We start from the raw sequence: 18588 nt of genomic DNA, 5'->3' as shown, positions 1-18588 counted from the left end.
AAAAAAACTTTTATCTTTCCTGATATTTGTGAAAGATTTACACAGACAATATGGAAACAAAGCTCTCATTCTGTTAGTATCTTACATCTCCTGCACACTGGCTTCTTGTGCTTGCATAGAGTTCCACTAATAGCTGTGGGAACCACACTAGCACAGGGAATCTTATCCTGTTGAACAACCTGTAGGAAGGGGCCTTAACAGTTTTCAAATGCTTAAACTAAATATGCTGAAAAAAATGTTTATTCCTTTGCCATTTCTACTAATCTTAGGCCTGGTCTACACTAGGAGGGCCTAAGTTAGACGTTAAGCGTCCAAGTTCAATTTTATAAAATCCATCTGCATCCCAACGCTCAACAGGTTGATTTTAAGGGGCTCGAAGGTCAACTTTTATAATGCTGACTTCCCCCCAAAGTAACTTGACCCCCAAAGTAACTTGAGAAGTTGAATTTGCAAAGTCAAACTATACAAGTGGAGATGGCAGTGTTATTAAAATCAATTTTGTTAGCCTTTAAACTGTCCCAGAATGCCCCTTGTGGTGTTCTTTCTGGTTATTACTTCATCTCTGCTGCTTTCTGGGTAAGACCAAAGTAGGCGACAGGAAGCAGTGGTTATAAGCCAGGGGATTTTGATTAGCGTTTCCTTTCCTCTCTGGCCAGCGTGGCAAGCAGATCACATCTCTGCAGCACACCTAGCATAGCTTGCAGCCATGACTTCCCAGGATTGCAAAAGGGCCCTCGCATGAAGCCATCAGGAGATCTTGGACCTCATTTCACTGTGGGGCAAAGAAGCTAATTTCATCCAGCTTAAATCCAGCAAAAGGAATGCTGATATTTATGCAAAAATATCACGAGGCGTGACTCAGAAAGGATACAGCAGGGACACTCCAGCGCCATGTGAAGCTCAAGGAGCTGAAGCAGAGCTACCAGACATGTACGAATGCCAACAGTTGGTCTGGGGCATCTCCCCAGAAATGCCAATACTACGAGGAGCTTCATGCTGTTCTGGGAACAGATGTCACCTCTTCCCCCAGAAGTCACATTGACTACTGTGCTCCTTGGGAGGATGATGAAGCGCATCTTGATGTGGAAGGGTTGGATGACAGGGGGGTCCACTCCAGAATAGCATGTGATCCTGCAAGCCAGGAGCTGTTTGTCCAGCTGGAGCGTGTGGATCCCATCCCCTTAACTCAGGCAGTGGCTTTAGAGGCTAACCCAGACCCTGGAGAGGTCACTTCTGGTAAGCATGCTTTTCTTCTACTGGTAAAGAGTATGCTGCAATTGTGGGGTGGAGGGTCTATGAGCCTTTCCCTTAGAACAGCTTGTTAATATTTCTGGGGGTGGAGTGCAGATCCTGTTTAGACAAAAAGCTGAAGGTCTGAGACAGACACTTGCAGATTCTCCTCACAAGACTTTTGGGAAGACCTGACTTGTTCCTGCTTCCACAGCAAGACACCTTACCCTGCTAAGCCACCAGGAAGTGATCTGGAATCATGGCCCCACGGAGCATTCTTTCAAATTTTCCAACCTGGTACCCAGAGAGAGTGAGCAATCTTTCCTTATCACTTTAGTCTGATGAGGCTGATATCTCGTTTGGCCACCTGGAATGCATGAGAACTTTTGTGAGTCATTAATGATTTTTTGCCTGTGACCTACCCACTGCAGAGCAAAACTTATGCATGTCATTGAGCAGCTGATTTAAAGCCCAGGCACTACTTTAAGCAGCAGCCGCTCCTGGCAACCTCCAACTCCCAGGCCGGCAGGTGATCACACACACAGCAGCATCCCCCACACCCCCTCCAATGCCAGCAGGTGAGCCGACCCTCCCATGGTTCATGTGCACGCCCCCAGTTACTTTTGATAATTTTTTAACTCCTGGAGTAGCCACTTTAAGATCCAGGTGCCACTTTAGGCAGCAGCCGCTCCAGGCAACCCCTGTTCCCTACCAGGCCAACAGGCTTTAAGAATGCTGCAATGCAGCCATCCACTCCTCCATGGACTGGTGACCCTAGGACACACCACGCACACACCCTACCATGCACACATTCCAGCATTGCTTAAGAACTTTTTTTTCCCTGTGAACTGAGGATAGCTTACTATAGTGTTGAGGGTAGACTTCCATTGTAGAAGAGCTGAAATCATTCTACTTGGAATCATGTTGTCTTCAGTCTTAAGAATAACCAGAGTGACCTTGCAGTTGCACTGTGTTCTTCCATAGAGACAGACAGAAATGATTTCTGTCAGTTTGGTCTTTGTTTCAAGTAAAGAATAAAATGTTGCTATTGCTAATGACATTAATATTTCTAAATTTGTTTTATTTGCAGGTGACCCTGGTCAAAGACAAAGAGGGCCCAGTCTATCAGATAAGAGGTTGCATCAAATGTGGAAGAAGAAGACCTGGAATGAATTGTTGGAAAATTATTCTGATGTAGTCACAAAGTTAAAAACACAGCTCTGTGACTGGAGAAAAAAAACAATGGACCCTCAAGAAGGAATGCATGACTCATTCACATCCTTTATGGGCAAGCAGACAGAATTAATTAATTTGCTGATAGACTAATCATAATCAGTGACCTCTGCCTTAACTGAAACTGTGCTTGATAAAAAGTCAGCTAACCATCCACCCTGTGCACAAATGCCCCATTACATGCCCCCCCATCCATTTCTCTTTTAGAGGCACAGCATCCCCAAGCCAATCCTGGCACCACCAACACATGCCACTCTTACTCATTCATTCTCCTCCCCTGCACAAGGCATTGAATCCCCCAGCCACTCCAGGCACCATCATTTTAGAGCTCTCTCAACCCAGTAAGCCCATTGCCTTTCTCCTGACTCTGCATCCCCCATCCAGTCGATGCCCCCACTTCCATACCTCATCCCTCTACACATTCAGCACCCTCCTCTCACTGGGGACCCAGAACAAGGCCGTGGGAGACCACAGAGAGCCCTGCTTCATAGTCCCGCAAAATCGACACCCATCAGAAGGCTAACCTTTCACTATGACCTTATTATCCTTTGTTTTCCGTATATGCCCCAATCTTCCATTAGCGCCCCTGTAAATAAAAACATTATTGGAAAAAGAGTTAAGTTTATTGGTTAACATACTTTTGGGTTGGGTGGGTGGTGCTGGTTGTCTTGTGGTTGATGGGAGAGTTCATAAAGGAAAAGGAAATAGCATAGTTGCAGGGGCATGCCAGTTAATGCCTTTCACTCTCATTCACAACCATGGTTTTCAAGGCATCCCTGATTTTCAGTGCCTCTTTCTGGGCTTTCCTGTTTTTCCTTGGGATCAGTTGCTGATAATTTCTTGCCAGGATCTCTGCCTCAGCTCCCCAGGTAGGCATGAAACTTTCCCTCCTTGACTTGCAAATGTTAGGAAGAATACAGCAGGCCCCCAATGACGAGGGTAGTGTTTTCTTCACTGAGGTCTAAGAGGGTCATAAGGCACCTAAACTTGGCCTTTAAATGGCTAGAGGTGCATTCTACCACCATGCTGCCCCTGCTCAGCATGTAGTTAAAGAGCTCCTTATGGAGTCCAGGATGCCTGTGTAGGGCTTCATGTGCCAAGGGCACAAGGGGTAACCAGTGTCACCCAAAATCAAAATGGGAATTTCCACACCCTCAATGTTAACTTTCTGGTCTGGGAAGAAAATACTACTCTGGAGCCTTCTAAACATACCAGAATTTCTAAAGATTTGTGCATCATGCACCCTTCCCAACCAGCTCACATTGATGACCTTTGTGATCCACCAACGCCTGCGACACCATAGAGAAGTACCCCTTGCAGTTAATGTACTCTGAGGCCTGGTGGTCTGGTGCCAGGATGGAGATATGCATTCCATCTACAGCCCCACCACAGTTAGGGAACCCCATAGCAGCAAATCATCCACTACCTCCCGCACATTCCCCAGAGTCACTGTCTTCTGCAGCAGAAGCCTGTTGTTCGCCTTGGCTACCTGGATAACAACAGCCTCCACCAAATTGATTTCCCACTGACAGGTAGCTGTCTGGCATTACAAAATTCCAAAAAAGGACTTGCCACATGCTTCTCTACTCTCAAAGCAAGTCTCACTCTGATATCGCTGCTCTTCACGGTGGGAAACAGAAGTTCACGAGGTTGTTTGAAAGTGGCCTTATGGATGCGGAAGTTTCACATCTACTGCTGGTTGTCCCATGATTGCAAAACAATGCAGTCCCACCTGGCTGTGCTGGCTTTGCGGCTCTAGAACTTGTGCTCCATGCTGTACAGTGATTGCAGTGCAGCTAGAAACTCTGCGGTTCTTGTCTTCAGAGATTCATGTCCGTCAATGCCCCCAGAAACAATAAGCTTATACTACATGGGCTTGATGTTCAAAAGATATTGCATTTCAGTGTGGGAACTGAGCACAAAACACTGCATCAAACTTTGAAGCATACTAGGATCCCTGTTAGTGTCTCTAATGGCAGCTGGCAATCAAGATGAAAACTGCATGAAAATGCCATTTTTTTTCCCAGCTGGAAAGGGGAGGTGCCTGAAATGCATTCTGGGATGTTGACATCAGAAATCCAGACCCGCTTGCAGTGACTTTTTTCCCCATAAGACACTGGCACAAAAATCCCAAATTGCTACAAAGCTGTAGGAACTGTGGGATAGGTGCCCACAATACACTGCTACCACAGTTGGATTCAGGTAACCTTGTGGAGACATACTAAATCGACTTTCTGAGCTGGTCAGGACACTCAACCTTGACTTTATAAAAATTGAGTGTTTAAAAATCAGCTTTAACAAATTTGACTTTATTCCCTGGTATAGATATACCCTTAGATGTTACTTGTAACTACAGTAGTAAGGGATGTTAAGAAGGTTAACTGGTTAAACGATAGAGCTTAACCAGTTAACTATTTTAACACAGGGCCCACCACACAGCCCTACCATGACTGGCTACCACCAAAGTTAATTGACAAAAACTGGTAAACTTCCCTAATAGTACTGTAGATATAAATAGTTTCAAACAGAAGTGTGAATTTAAAACTGATTGTGTGCCTTAAAGTAGAAAGTAGGCAAAACGTCTGGATGAAAGTCAGAATTTCCTGTTTTGTTACAAGCATTTAAGAGTACAGTTTTAGTTAGGCTGGGTCCGAATCCTGCAGCTAGGTCCAGCCAAACAGAATTTATTGCACGATGACATTCCTGAATGAATACATAAAAAGTCTCATTATTGGAAGACTAGAAGAAATAAGTAGTCTGAAAATGAAAATCAGAGATACAGTCGTACCCTGAGATACGCCCATTCAGGTTGCAAGAATTCGAATTTACGAGGAGTTTCATTTAATAGCCCTACTTTGTCTTACAAGGCATTTCATCCAATTTATAAGGATACACTGCTGTGGCTGATCTGGGTCTACGCCTCAGTGATGCGGCAGTGTCACGCCATGGCGTGGCTGGCGGCCACAGGCTCCCAGGCACTCCTGCCTGCGAGATGCGGATGCTGGGCATGCAGCACATCCCGGCCCCACCCCTGCCACTCACCCCCCGGGCAGCTAGGGAGCCACCACTGCCCACCCTGCGCAGCTGTGCCTCGGGCACTGCTTGCCGCCTGCAGCATTCCGTCGCATTTAGCCGTCGCTGGCGGGGCAGCATTCCGTTGCCTCAGCCGTCGCCGGCGGGGCCTCTCCACCGTGCAGCCCCACACAAGCGAGGTATCACCCCTCGCCAGCTGGGGACCCGTTGTGCCTGCGCCTGCCTAGCTCCCCATGCGGCCAGCCCCTGGCACCACCCCGTCCTCGCTTAACCTAAGCTGCGCTCAGGCCGTCCTGCCTCCCCATGCCCTGCTCTGCCCTGACCGCCCCCTTGAACCGGCCCGGCTTCTGCGGCCATGGGCAGCTACCAGGCTTTGCGCCCCTCTCTCAAGCGCTCTTTGATTTCCATTCCTCTCGCAGCCCCGTTTCTGCACCTGGGACAGCCCCCCACCCCGGGCTGTGCTCCCCAGGCTACACTACCAGGAGGACTTTTCTGAGCTCCGCGCGTTTCCTGAACTCCCGCTTCCTACTGCAGCCCAGCTACCACATCCTGGTGATGATGCAAAACAAGGTGGCATTGGCTTCCTGACAGATATCCCTCCCCATTTTTTGTACTGTAATTAATGAAAGGAAAATGCCTTCTTAGGTTGTGTTATGATAACTGATGTTAACTATTGAAGTAATTGTGTTCATTTTAATGGGATTTGGTGTTGTTTTAGCATAAATGGGTGTAAATTTTGGGGCTCAGGAACGCATAAATTTTTTTCCTATTGAAATTAATGGTAATCATATTTTTGACTTACAAGAATCCACCCTAAGAGGGGTTTTTCAGGAACGAATTGCCTTCATAAGGCAGGGGAAGACTGTATAGACTGTTTTCCATATAACATTTTTAAAGCTGAAAAACACTGTGTACTTGCAAAGTAGGGAGAATGGTCTTGTGATTTAGGCATTGCACTGGAGTTTAAGGGATCTTTACATTTAAGCTTGAGTTCCTCCCACACACTTTTTACATGACTGCTTACTTCAAGTTGTTCCTGACCATGAACATCATTCTTTGTGCATGATGCCTACTCAAGTAGCTAAAGACAGGAAGGCGTAACTCACCTGTACAGATCCACTTGTAGCAGTGGCCTACATTGGTTGCTGCCTCACATCTGCATTTATTAAATTGATATAATAAAAATACTTCTTAACGGGGGTTGGCTGGTCTGGTCAGAACTGTTCATACAAAACAAAGGAAGTTTAAAATAAATATCAGAATTGTAGGGGAATGCTTTTTGTTAAAGAGGGTCTTTCAGATTTCAGTCAACACGCTAAAATAATTCACTTTCCACCCGTGGGGGTTTGTGTCTCTGGCACAAATTGCAACTGGTACCTTTCCCCGCCGGGAAAAGCACCGTTCCAAATGATAACTAGCTCTTTAAGAGCAGAACCCTCCCCGGAGAGACCTAGAACTCTTGCGACAGCGAGCGGTTGTGACGCAATCAGCGGGCGTTCGATGGAACGCGTTGGTCGGTTCCTGGGGACCGGTGGGAGGAAAGCCTTCCACTCAGCAGCGGGAGGGGGAGCTACGGGGAATGGTGGAACGGGGATCATGGCTCCTGCTGCCGCCGCGCTGCAGCCGCCCGAGATCCAGTTCGCGCAGAGACTGGCCGCCAACGACAAGCGCAGCCGGGATCGGGCGGTGAAGAAGCTGCGCGGCTACATTAGCCTCAGGACCCAGAACCTGGCGGGTAAAGCCTGAGGGAGGCGAGTGGTTCTGGGCGGCGGTGGGGCAGGCACGTGGTGCTGAGGCGGGGTCGGAGGGAGGCGAGTCGTGGGGTCAGTGGCAACTGCAAAATAGCGGTGGGCTGAGAAGTCGCACATGGATGGGGTCAGGGACGGAGTAGGTGAGGCAAACACGTGGCGCCACAGGAAGCATGGATACAGAGTAGACGTGGGTTTGGCAATGACATTGGCGCCAGGTTGCTGAGAGGCAGTGGCGTTAGGGAAAGCAAGTGGAGTCAGTGAAAGGAAATGGAGTCACCGAGGCCGGTGGAACTTATTGGGGTTTCTCTGAGAAGGGGGATGTGCAATAGTAGGCACATGGTGTGTGGTGCACCAGGGCCAATTTAGGATGGAATCAGTAAGGGATGCTGCTGCTCAGATAGGAATACAACATCTTGCACTCTCCAGCATTTTCCTATGAGGATTATTGTGCTCACTGCTCAGTCTCATTTTATATTACTTTGTCATTTATCACAATAATTATTTTTCCGAACATATATCATTAAAATGTGGAGGGATGATTTGCAGCTCTTAAAAACAGAGGTTTCAAGTAGTGTAATGTGGACAGTTGCATTTCTGCACTGGATGGGTTTGTACGGTGGGTATGCTTTAGTTTCTTGTGGCTTTAGAAATACTACAGGTTTCAGAAAGATTCTGTATTTAAAATGGGGATTACTTCTAGAACCAGAATGGATTTTAAGCTTGCTCATCAAATTTGCTTTTTGAAATAGCATGTAAACTAGATTACCAGATGAATACAAGCATTTGAGTTTACATATGAAGCACTGTAGTTAGGTGACTGAAGAACTGTTCGGTGACAGCATGCTTCAGAGTTGACATGTGCCTCAGGCCTAATTTACACTTAAAAGGTATATTGACCTAGTAGTGTCCACTCTGAAGAACTTCGTGCCCTGAGTTCCATACATGTTCTGACTTACCCTCCAGTGTAAATGTGGCCAGGTAAGTAAAATAATTTTTCTGTCAACCTAGCTACTGCCTTGCAGAGAATTGGATTAATTATATCAACAGAAAAAAAAACCTTTAATTGATTTCAGAAGAATCTATATTATGGCACTATAGGTGCAGTTCCATAGTTGTATCACTGTAGCGTAGATCTACCATGAGATAATTGTGTGTAATTGGCAGCAGATGTGACTTTTCAAAACCTTTGTTACTTTATATGAGGCAAGTTGCAGGCTTAAAGGTCTTGTATCACTGCATTAACCCCTGTTTTTCGTGAGCAAAATTGTCATATTACCTTCAGTTCCATTCAAAATAAGAGGAAAAAATACTTGCCCAAAAAGAACTTAAAAGGGTGGAAGCAAGTGAACCAAAAATGAGAAATCTGCATTTGGTAGAAGTGGCTTTCTTTCAAATGCATATTTTTTCTTTTACTCTAGGTGGCTTCAGCCAAGAAGAATTATTAAAAATATGGAAAGGACTATTTTATTGTGTGTGGATGCAGGATAAGCCTCTATTACAGGTACGTAATGTGGTGGTGGTGGTGGCGGCGTGTTTGGCGTGTATGTGCAAGATGGTATTTTTGTTTGCTTTGTTTTTGGGTTGCAGCGGAGTAGGAAGGAAGTTGAATGTATGTAATGGATACCCTTCTAGAATGCACAGGTTCTGTTTCATTTTGGTTATTAGCACTGATTGATTAACTCTTGCCATGTTTCATTCATAAGGATAAGTTGGAATTCAACATAACTAGAAGCCCTTTACTGAAGGAGGCATCTGTAGATTTTCTCAAATGGGAGTGTAATTGGGCTTGGAGTTTTCAGCAGCATGTTCTTGGAAATGGTGTTTGTTTTTTTTTCTTTTCACATAATTTTATCATGTATACTTACCAACTGGGAATGTATTGGTTTGCATGTAACCTATCACATTTGCTCTGTCAGCAATGTAGGAATCCTTTAAGTACAGCACATTTGGTGTCTGATTTAAACCAGTTTTAAAATTTTGTTGGCTCCCCCTTTCATCTCCCCAAGCTACACAAGAAAATTCTTTTCTTTGTCCCAGGGGATTTTGGGAATCCTTGCTTCTGTTGCCATTTGGCTTCAGTGTTAATCTTCTGCAAGCTTCAGGTTGTATTGTTACAGTTTCTAGCCTGATCAAGTAGGGAACATCACAGTTTGTCATCTACCTTTGGAAGACTCTGTAAAGAAAGTTTGGATCTTTCAAAAAAAAAAAAAGTTGGGGAGGAAACTAAAGTGAGGTAATCCATTCTTGGTGGTATATTTTTTCATTATTCTCTCATAAGTTTGTGAAGCTGATCCCTCCTACAGTCCTAATTGCCCAAATCTAATTTTTTTAATGCAACAGTGTTGGCCAGAAAGTTTGGATAACTTTCTCCTTTACCTTCAGTTCTAAGAGGGTTTTGTGGCACTCCATCCAATACCAGGTTTCTTTCCTTATGTTGTCTGCAGATTCTTTTACAACTTCAGTGCCTCTTTGTGTTCCACACTATGCAAGCATAGAGGAGGATGACCAAGAGAGAGCCATGTTAGTCTGTATTCTATTAAAACAAAAAAGCAGTCATGTAGCATTTTAAAGGGTCTGAGTCTGTTCTGGTAAGGCTATGATCTGAAGAAGTGGCTCTGTCCCACAAAAGCTCACCACCTAATGAATTATTTTGTTAGTCCTTAAAGTGCTACGTGCCTCTTCCCTTCCCCCCCGCCCCCATATTGGGAGGGATAGCTCAGTGGTTTGAGCATTGGCTGCTAAACTTAGGGTAGTGAGTTCAGTCCCTGAGGGGGCCATTTAGGGATCTGAGGTAAATAGATTAAAAAAAGGGATAGTGCTCGATCCTGCCAACAGAGCAGGGGACTGGCCTCAGTGACCTCCCAAAGTCCCTTCTAGCTCTATGACACAGGTATCTCTGTATATTATTATTATTTTGATAGAGGAAGATGTTAATTCCTGACCTTAAAATTGCTCCAAATCCTAGTAAATTAATTGCTTGCAACAATGTCCATCATCAGAGATATTTAAGGACAGGTTCGCTAAATATCTAACAGGGATGGTCTAGATCAGGGATCCCCAACCTCTGGGTCGGGACCCAAACATGGGTCGCAATTAGATTTGTTCAGAGTCACCATTAGCTCAGAGCTGCATGTGACCCTTGAAGCCATTAGCAGCTCCTTGATGCTGCCACATCCAGCAACTATCTCTATCAATAGAGAAGCAGTAACAGAGAGTAAGATGTGCTAGTCTATACACTATCAAAACAAAAAGCAGTCAAGTAGCACTTTAAAGACTAGCAAAATAGTTTATTAGGTGAGCTTTCGTGGGACAGACCCACTTCTTCAGACCATAGCCAAACCAGAACAGACTCAATATTTAAGGCACAGAGAACCAAAAACAGTAAGCAAGGAGGACAAATCAGAAAAAGATAATCAAGGTGAGCAAATCAGAGAGTGGAGGGGTCGGGGGGAAGGTCAAGAAGTAGACTGAGCCAAGTATGCAGACGAGCCCCTATAGTGACTCAGAAAGTTCCCATCATGATTTAAACCATGTGTTAATGTGCCGAATTTGAATATAAAAGCCAGCTCAGCTGTTTCCCTTTCCAGAACGGTGCGATAATTCTTCTTCAATAACACACATACCTTTAGGTCATTGACAGAATGCCCCATTCCATTAAAATGCTAACTAACTGGTTTGTGGATCTGGAGTGTTTTGATGCAGTTATGCATTACAAAGACAGCTTCTCCACCTTTGATATTTGTAGTCATCCCAGGCAAGCCACTTAATAGACTCTCGCAGTAATTAATTTCCCCACCACTTCTGTTCTGTGCAGCTGATTAATCAGTTTTCATTTTTTTGTATCTTCCCCCGCCTCCAGCCCCTCCAGCCTCTGCGTGTGACTTCCCCCAGCTTGAGTGTGACTCCCTCCAGCCTCTGAGTGCAGGGTTTAAGCTGGGGGAGTGGGGAGGGAGCAGTTTGGGGATGAGGGTCTTTCCCCCACACAACTCAGATCAATTATAATAATAAAATAAACTATAACAAACATAGTATTGCTATTTTATTATTATTAATGTATTTTTTTCTTATTCTATGAAATAACTACTATGAACGTGTAAATGTGAGGGGGAGCAATTTTATATTCTTGCCTCAGGCACAAAATTAGCCATTTACGGCCCTGCTCCCTCCCCCTCTCCCCTGTTTTTGAATTGTCGTGGGTCACCAAGTCTTCCTGAATTGTCAAAATGGGTCCCTGTCTGGAAATGGTTGGGAGCCGCTGGTCTAGATGGTGCTTGGCCCTGCCATGAGGGCAGGGGACTGGATTTGAAGGCCTCTTGAGGTCCCTTCCCATTCTAGTGTTCTATGAGTCTATGAATGTAAACCTCTATTTGCATAGCTAATATTCATTCTGTAGAGAATATGTAGTGTGCTGTGCATAATTGCATACTGCACATAATCACTGTTTGTAAGGTTTTAAACAGATTTGTAAACTCAAAGGTGAGTGTTTATTCTCCTGTTTTATCTGCTGGTGGAAAGCAGTTCTTTTGTAGACTTGTCAGGATGAACAGATCCTTGGTAGCCCTGGATTAAACATGAGAGAAGTCTCATACCAACAGAAATGCAGCTTGAAAATGTCTTAACTGCTATTTCCATGCTGTGGCTGCAGTTCTGCTGTTTTGCTTCAGGTGAGGAGTCTAAACCCTGAAACAAGGTGCTAACTTTATATTTTATATTTTTTCAGGAGGAACTATCAAGTACTATTTCCCAACTTATACATGTCATTCAGAATACAGAGGCTCGTAAGTTTGCTCTTTCATTGGTTTTTTTTTCTTTTTTTTTTTTTTACTTCAGAGTGGAACTTTTTGCAAGTTGTCACAGAATCCAGAAGAGTTAAAGATAGGGTTGCTGGGGTTTTTTTTGTCGTTCTTTTCCAGCTGTCATCCCAGATTTGCCTGTGATTTTGATGTACGAGGTAGGGTTCTGTCACATTTTCAGAATCCAAATGATTCTTTTGTCTTGATAAAGTTTGTTTACAGTACAACTGTTTTTTTTTTAAACTCTGACATAAGTTCATATTAAACTGATGGATAGAAGGACAATCTTAGGATTTTGTATTACTACTTCATTTTTAGTTAGTTGCTGGTGTGTTTTGTATTTTTCACCTCAGCTAAACATAGAAATGTTTTTTGAAATGTAACAATCTATTTCAGCATAAAGAATACACCTAATGGCTCTGTTGAATCAGGGCCAGAATGGATACCGATACAACTTAGTGTGTAATCAACACTTTGTTCTGCTTTGCATAGATGTACATTTTTCATATGATCTTTTACAAAGGTCAGTCACTTCAAATGTTTGCAGCACCTGTCTATATAAAGTACTTGTTTCGCCCCCTTTTACTGTAGTATCTGAGCACCTTACAGTCTGTATTGTATCTATCCTCATGATAATCTTGAGTATGTATTTCCAGACTTGTGATAAAAGTTCTGGACAAGCATGTGGAGAAGCGTGCAAAAAAAAAAAAATTGAATTGGAAAAGAGGTCTTGGTAGGTTGCTTTCAATAAAAATAAATTGGTATTGGTGTGGAACATGTACACTTGCTCTTCTTGTTCTGTTGCAGAGTACCTGTTTATTCAGACCTTTTGGCAAACCATGAACCGTGAATGGAATGGGATAGACAGACTGCGTCTTGATAAATACTACATGGTAATATAAACTTTTTAGGGTCGGTGGGAATGGGGGAGTGGTATATAATAATTTTGTATGGACAAAGTATCCTGCTATTGTACTGGAGAGTTGCCATCTCTTTATATGTGTTTGTAGATGTTCTAGCAAAAGGATTTTAGAAAAAAGGACGCACAAAGTATTTTTAGGCATGTAATCAGGGACCATGGCAAATCTAGAAATCGTTGCATTATTTTTATGTAAATGCCTGATCCTGTACATCCTATACTTCTGCTTAGCTTTATACCACATGAGTATTCCTCATCGACTGCATTTCTGCAGGCGTATACCTGGGGGATAAGGTTAAGTACATGCATCGTTGGTAATGATATCCAGAAGGCATGTTAGGTTATTTTTGCGATTTTCCTAGAAGGTGCCATTTAAAACCAAATACGTTACAATCTGTGGTAGTTAAACTTTTACTTCTGCATATTAGATTCCGAGGTACAGGAAATATTGTATAATCATTAAGTATTGTAGTTAGCTAAATTATTTTTAAAGCCTTATTTTAAGCATAAAATACCTGCTTAATGGAAATATACAGTGAAATCAAATGAGTGTTTAGTCTTCCAATTTCCATTTTCTTAAAAAGGAAGCTTCGTTCAGAAACGTGCAATGTTGCAGTACTATGGTTGAGAAGTTAACAACTCCAAATTAAAAACATAAAAAATGTCAGGTTCCTAAAAGTTAATTTATTATGTTTGTTACATTTGTAGGGTTCCAGTCTTTCAGTTAAATGTATATTCAACAGGACAAACTGACATTAGTTTGAAGCTTTTTACATTTCCAATTGGCTTGAATTTATTTTGAATTTTTGTAAATGGGGAAATGCATCTCAACTGCTTTGAAGGATTTTGGGAATAAAGGGAGGCAGTATAGAACACTGCAGGATAGTGGAGAATGTACGATGGTCACTCTCTTTTTGTTTGGCTTGGAATGTAACCAGAGCAAATAGCTATGCTTTTGGAACTTCAGATCATATACTGCCTGCACCCCATCTTCCTGTAGTGGAGAGACTCCTCACATATTGAAAAATGAATCTTTACAGCAGACTTTGGTGGGGGGGGGGGGCGCAAAAAAAAGTTTATCTAAGAGTAGCTAGTGTATTGACTCTCAAATAGTTAGAAAAACTGTAGTGTTATATAAAAACTCTTCTACTTTATAGCTAATCCGCATGGTTTTGAGGCAGTCCTTCGAGGTACTGAAAAGAAACGGATGGGATGAAAGGTAAATAAACTGATAGATGTAATTGTACAAAAAAGAAGTTGTGCAGTTTGCCTATATCAAAAATATTTCAATGTGCCATCGATAGAGGAAGAAGGCACCCAGTGATGGAATACATAAAAGGCCTAAACAAAGAGAGCCAATGATTAAAGGAGCTATCTACTTAATATTTAGATTCAAGTTTACATTTGTATTAAGTTAAACATTTGTTCTCATTGAGAATGGCGAAGGTTGCCTTAGAGATTAGTCTAAACGTGCATTCCACAGTCAGGCTTTTGGGGGGGGGGGGGGGGAAGGTTATATGTGCACGTACTGGTCCTTTATCATGGCTAACAGCTCTGGCTTTCCATGGTCGTTGGGTGTGCTGGTGGTGCCCAGTTTTTTGGCATTGCAGCCAGTAGACGTGGCAGTAGACTTTTAGAAGTATGCGTAATGAATGATAAGACCTAGCACAGAAAATCTGGAAAAGAGGACTCTTATTATCCACATTTTAGGATTTGCATCTTCCTTGTCTGATGTGACAGTTTCTTGATAAAGGCAGCTGATATCAAGCAGTCTTGCATTGTAAACTGACTTCTTTGTCTAGTCTGTCCAGTTTTCTGTGAAGAGTCTTGTGTGTTTTTTAAACAAGCTGTTAAGCAAGATGATGGTTCTAAATTCCATGCTCTGTTTAGATCCCTAACTTCCATCTGATGGATTGGCCTGTTCTTAGAGTGGGAATGACTTTCAAAATTAGTACCTCTGATTAGGAGTGAAAGAAGAGAAAAAGGTTGCCCAGGGATGCCTCCTGGCCTTCCAGAATGTCAAGTGCACTTTATTTATTTCTCAGATCCATACCACATACCCATAACCCTGTTTTCTTTGAGCACTATCCCATACAGGCCAATCTCTCTGTCTCACAGATGAATCTTACAGGTGCACAAGTCCTGCATGGGACAAATCTTACATCTTCTTTTTGATAAGGCAAAATTTGGATTTAGGTCAGCTGTACTAAACAGGAGCTACTTATGTTTATCCAGTTCTATGCAAACTGTCCCAAAGTAGCTAATTTTACAATCTTTTCACCTTTGCCCAAGTATTAGGCATTGCTTTCCCTTACCCCTCCTTTGCCCTGGTAGCTGTCACATAGGACACACTGATAGCAAGATCTTTGTGCACCTCTGATGCACTCCTCAGCAGACAGTGCTGAACTGAGAAATATCTCATCCTTCAAAAGATGTACGTGCCTTTTCTCAAATCACAGCTCTGCCGAGCTGCTTCAAGCAATCCCTCTACCAGTCCAGTTATGTATAAGGTAAGGAGTGCAGCTGGAGTGTGTGCAGATAAGTGCTGGGGGTTCAGATATTTGGAACAGAGCACAAACAGTGCTGTGTTCTTTCACTCCTTGTCCGTTTATTGTGGCACCATGCTACTGAATCCTTTGCAATAATATTGTTAGCTCCAGGGCACAGAGTTAAGGTTGCATTATGGGCATGTCATGTACTGTAATTTCACATTTCCTGGTGGCTAGAGAAATAAAAGTGCACTTGATGCTCTGGAAGAGCATGAGGTAGCTTTAACTCCATTTTAACAAACGTGTCTGGGCACTTCATTTCCAGGAGAGTTTAACATTTCAATACTCCTGTGAATCAATATGCAGTTTTAATTCCTCCAGTGTCTTGGTGGCAATGATTACTTCAGCCCCAAAACACAGTCAGTGTGCTAGTCTCTTCTCTGCCCCTGTTTTCATTTTCTCATCTCTCCTCCCCTGCCCAGCCCCATTCCCTCCTCCCCATATAGAGCCAGGTGTTGGCCTGAGACCTATAGGTTGAGGAGCTGAGGAGAGGATGCAGAAACAGTTAAGTGGCTAGCGTGGTGTCAAGGGGAAGGGTTGTTTAAAGGGACAGGCAGATGAATATGGTTGTGGGCAGCTGTAGGGGAGCAGAGCTAATCCCTTGTACGCCCTCCAGCATACAGCACTCACCCAAAACTCTTCTGCTCTGACCTCCCCTTCTCCGATAGGAGCAGAGGGAAGGGTGAGCCTGCAACACATTTCACACTGATGAAGGCAGCATGAGGAAGCTGGGGGTTGCTTCTCCAGTCATGGGACATACGTGCAGGGACAGCTGTGAAGCACAGGGTTTGAACACCCAGTGCCTGGATATCGCTGAGGTGCAATGATCATGTCACATCTCCTCGAGCCATTCCATTACTGTGACAACAGGCTGATTTTTGCTTTTAACAGATCCTAGTTTTGCAGGGTATATGTGTTTCTCTTGAGCTCATCATGATCCGGCTCATAATTACTAAACTAAGTAATTTCAAATTAGAAGAGCCAGGTTATTTTGTAAGATGCTGGAGGGGTTATAGGGGAAGTTTTATTGTGGGTGACCCTGGCTCACATGACTGCAAAATTGGACCCTCTTCACCATGAATAGACGGTACATTTCAAAGTATTCTGAGTCAGCATGTGGATATTTGTGTACTTCAAATAGTATTTTAAACGGTAAAAGAGGCAAAGCCGTAGCCGTACCAGAGTTGCCACTCCAGTATAATCACTTGTGTTGGAGTGAATTTCCTTATTACCGGAAAGTAGTCTGACCTCTGGAACGCTGACAGTAACAATCTTTGGTAAGTACAGGCTGCACCTCCCTTATCTGGCATGCTCAGGATCTGACTTGTCCTGAACAAGAGAATTTGCCCAACATGGGGAGATCCAGGGCTTCTGCCCAGGCTGCCAGGGGCTGCAATGGGGCGTCAGCCAGCGCTTGTCCCTCCCATCCCATTCAGCTGCCATGGGACAGACAAAGGCTCCAGCTCTCCCCACCCCCAACGCTACTGCAGGGCCAGCAGCGACTTCTGACTCCCAGCCCTGCTGGGGTTCCTGCACGGGCCTGCTACTCTCTTGTCTGGCAACATCCATGGTCCCGCCAGACAAGAGCATACCGGGATAGAGTGGTGCAACCTGTTATTAAAACTGTGACTGGACTTCTCTGAATGTCTCCTTTATTTCTGACAAATGTCAAAAAGCCATCTTTTAGCAGTTGGTGAAATAGCAAACTAAACCCAGGCATATAAATGTATGTATCCTGCTTGCTTGTTCTTTTTTCAGTCAAATTGGGTCATTTCTGCAGCTGTTAATGAAGGAAGTTATACACCCAGAGAGTAATGCTCCCAATGGGATAAAATTCCATTTTATTGACATCTATCTGGAAGAACTGGCTAAAGTTGGAGCCAAGGAGGTAGAAAACACATTGTAATTCTCTTTGATTAATTTTGCTGTATTACACAACTATGGCTGTGTCTACACGTGCACGCTACTTCGAAGTAGTGGCGCCAACTTCGAAATAGTGCCCGTCACGGCTACACTTGTTGGGCGCTATTTCGAAGTTGAAATCGATGTTAGGTGGCGAGACGTCGAAGTCGCTAACCCCATGAGGGGATGGGAATAGCGCCCCACTTCGAAGTTGAACGTCGAAGTAGGGCACGTGTAGACGATCCGCATCCCGCACCATCGAAATAGCGGGGTCCGCCATGGCGGCCATCAGCTGAGGGGTTGAGAGACGCTCTCTCTCCAGCCCCTGCAGGGCTCTATGGTCATCGTGTGCAGCAGCCCTTAGCCCAGGGCTTCTGGCTGCTGCTGCTGCAACTGGGGATCCATGCAGCATGCACAGGGTCTGCAACCAGTTATCAGCTCTGTGGATCTTGTGTTGTTTAGTGCAACTGTGTCTGGGAGGGGCCCTTTAAGGGAGGGGCTTGCTGTTGAGTCTGCCCTGTGACCCTGTCTGCAGCTGTTCCTGGCACCCTTATTTCGATGTGTGCTACTTTGGCGTGTAGACGTTCCCTCGCAGCGCCTATTTCGATGTGGTGCTGCCCAACATTGAAGTTGAACGTCGACGTTGCCAGCCCTGGAGGACGTGTAGACGTTATTCATCGAAATAGACTATTTCGATGTCGCTACATCGAAATAAGCTATTTCGATGTAGAGTGCACGTGTAGACGTAGCCTATATCTTGTTAGTGTTTTAAATCCTAGTGTATGTGTATTTGTTTTAGATATAATGCATTAACAGTGAAGAAATTTCTAAAATCCTGTATACTTATTGTTTATGCTGCTAAGTTTTATATTTCTCTGCACCTTGGACAAGGAAAATAGTTTGATCACTTTCCAGTTCTCACACTGTGGTATAAACACCCAGCTGTAGATTGCAAGTATAGCAAGGAAATCTCTTTGTCTCTGATGCCCTCTCTTTTTTTTTTTTTCGGGGGTGGGGGGTGGAGGACAAAAAAGAAAACCCAGTTTTATTTCTCTTTGGATTTTTTTAATGGTCATCACTCTTTTCTTTTATAATAATTCACTTTGAGCCCATACGCAACCTGACCCTTTAACCGCATACGTTGCAGAGGTTCAAAAATCTCATTTTAAAACTGTATT

The 18588-nt window shown here is 43.8% G+C and overlaps 1 protein-coding gene across 1 annotated transcript in view; it reads left to right on the top strand.

Annotated features, from left to right (window-relative positions):
- The first annotated feature begins 7036 nt into the window (after positions 1-7036).
- RRP1B (ribosomal RNA processing 1B) overlaps positions 7037-18588 on the top strand; it is a 32037-nt gene continuing 20485 nt past the window's right edge. Inside the window, exons 1-6 of the mRNA XM_074995484.1 lie at positions 7037-7231; positions 8666-8748; positions 11968-12025; positions 12848-12933; positions 14117-14178; positions 17267-17396. Of these exons, the coding sequence (XP_074851585.1) occupies positions 7093-7231; positions 8666-8748; positions 11968-12025; positions 12848-12933; positions 14117-14178; positions 17267-17396 (558 nt within the window). The 5' untranslated portion in view covers positions 7037-7092. The remainder of the gene's footprint in view (positions 7232-8665; positions 8749-11967; positions 12026-12847; positions 12934-14116; positions 14179-17266; positions 17397-18588) is intronic.

Source organism: Carettochelys insculpta, chromosome 1, assembly GCF_033958435.1.
Source record: "Carettochelys insculpta isolate YL-2023 chromosome 1, ASM3395843v1, whole genome shotgun sequence".
Taxonomy (NCBI): domain Eukaryota; kingdom Metazoa; phylum Chordata; order Testudines; family Carettochelyidae; genus Carettochelys; species Carettochelys insculpta.
The sequence above is the reverse complement of the archived record's forward strand: the minus strand, read 5'-3'. Positions and strand labels throughout refer to the sequence as shown.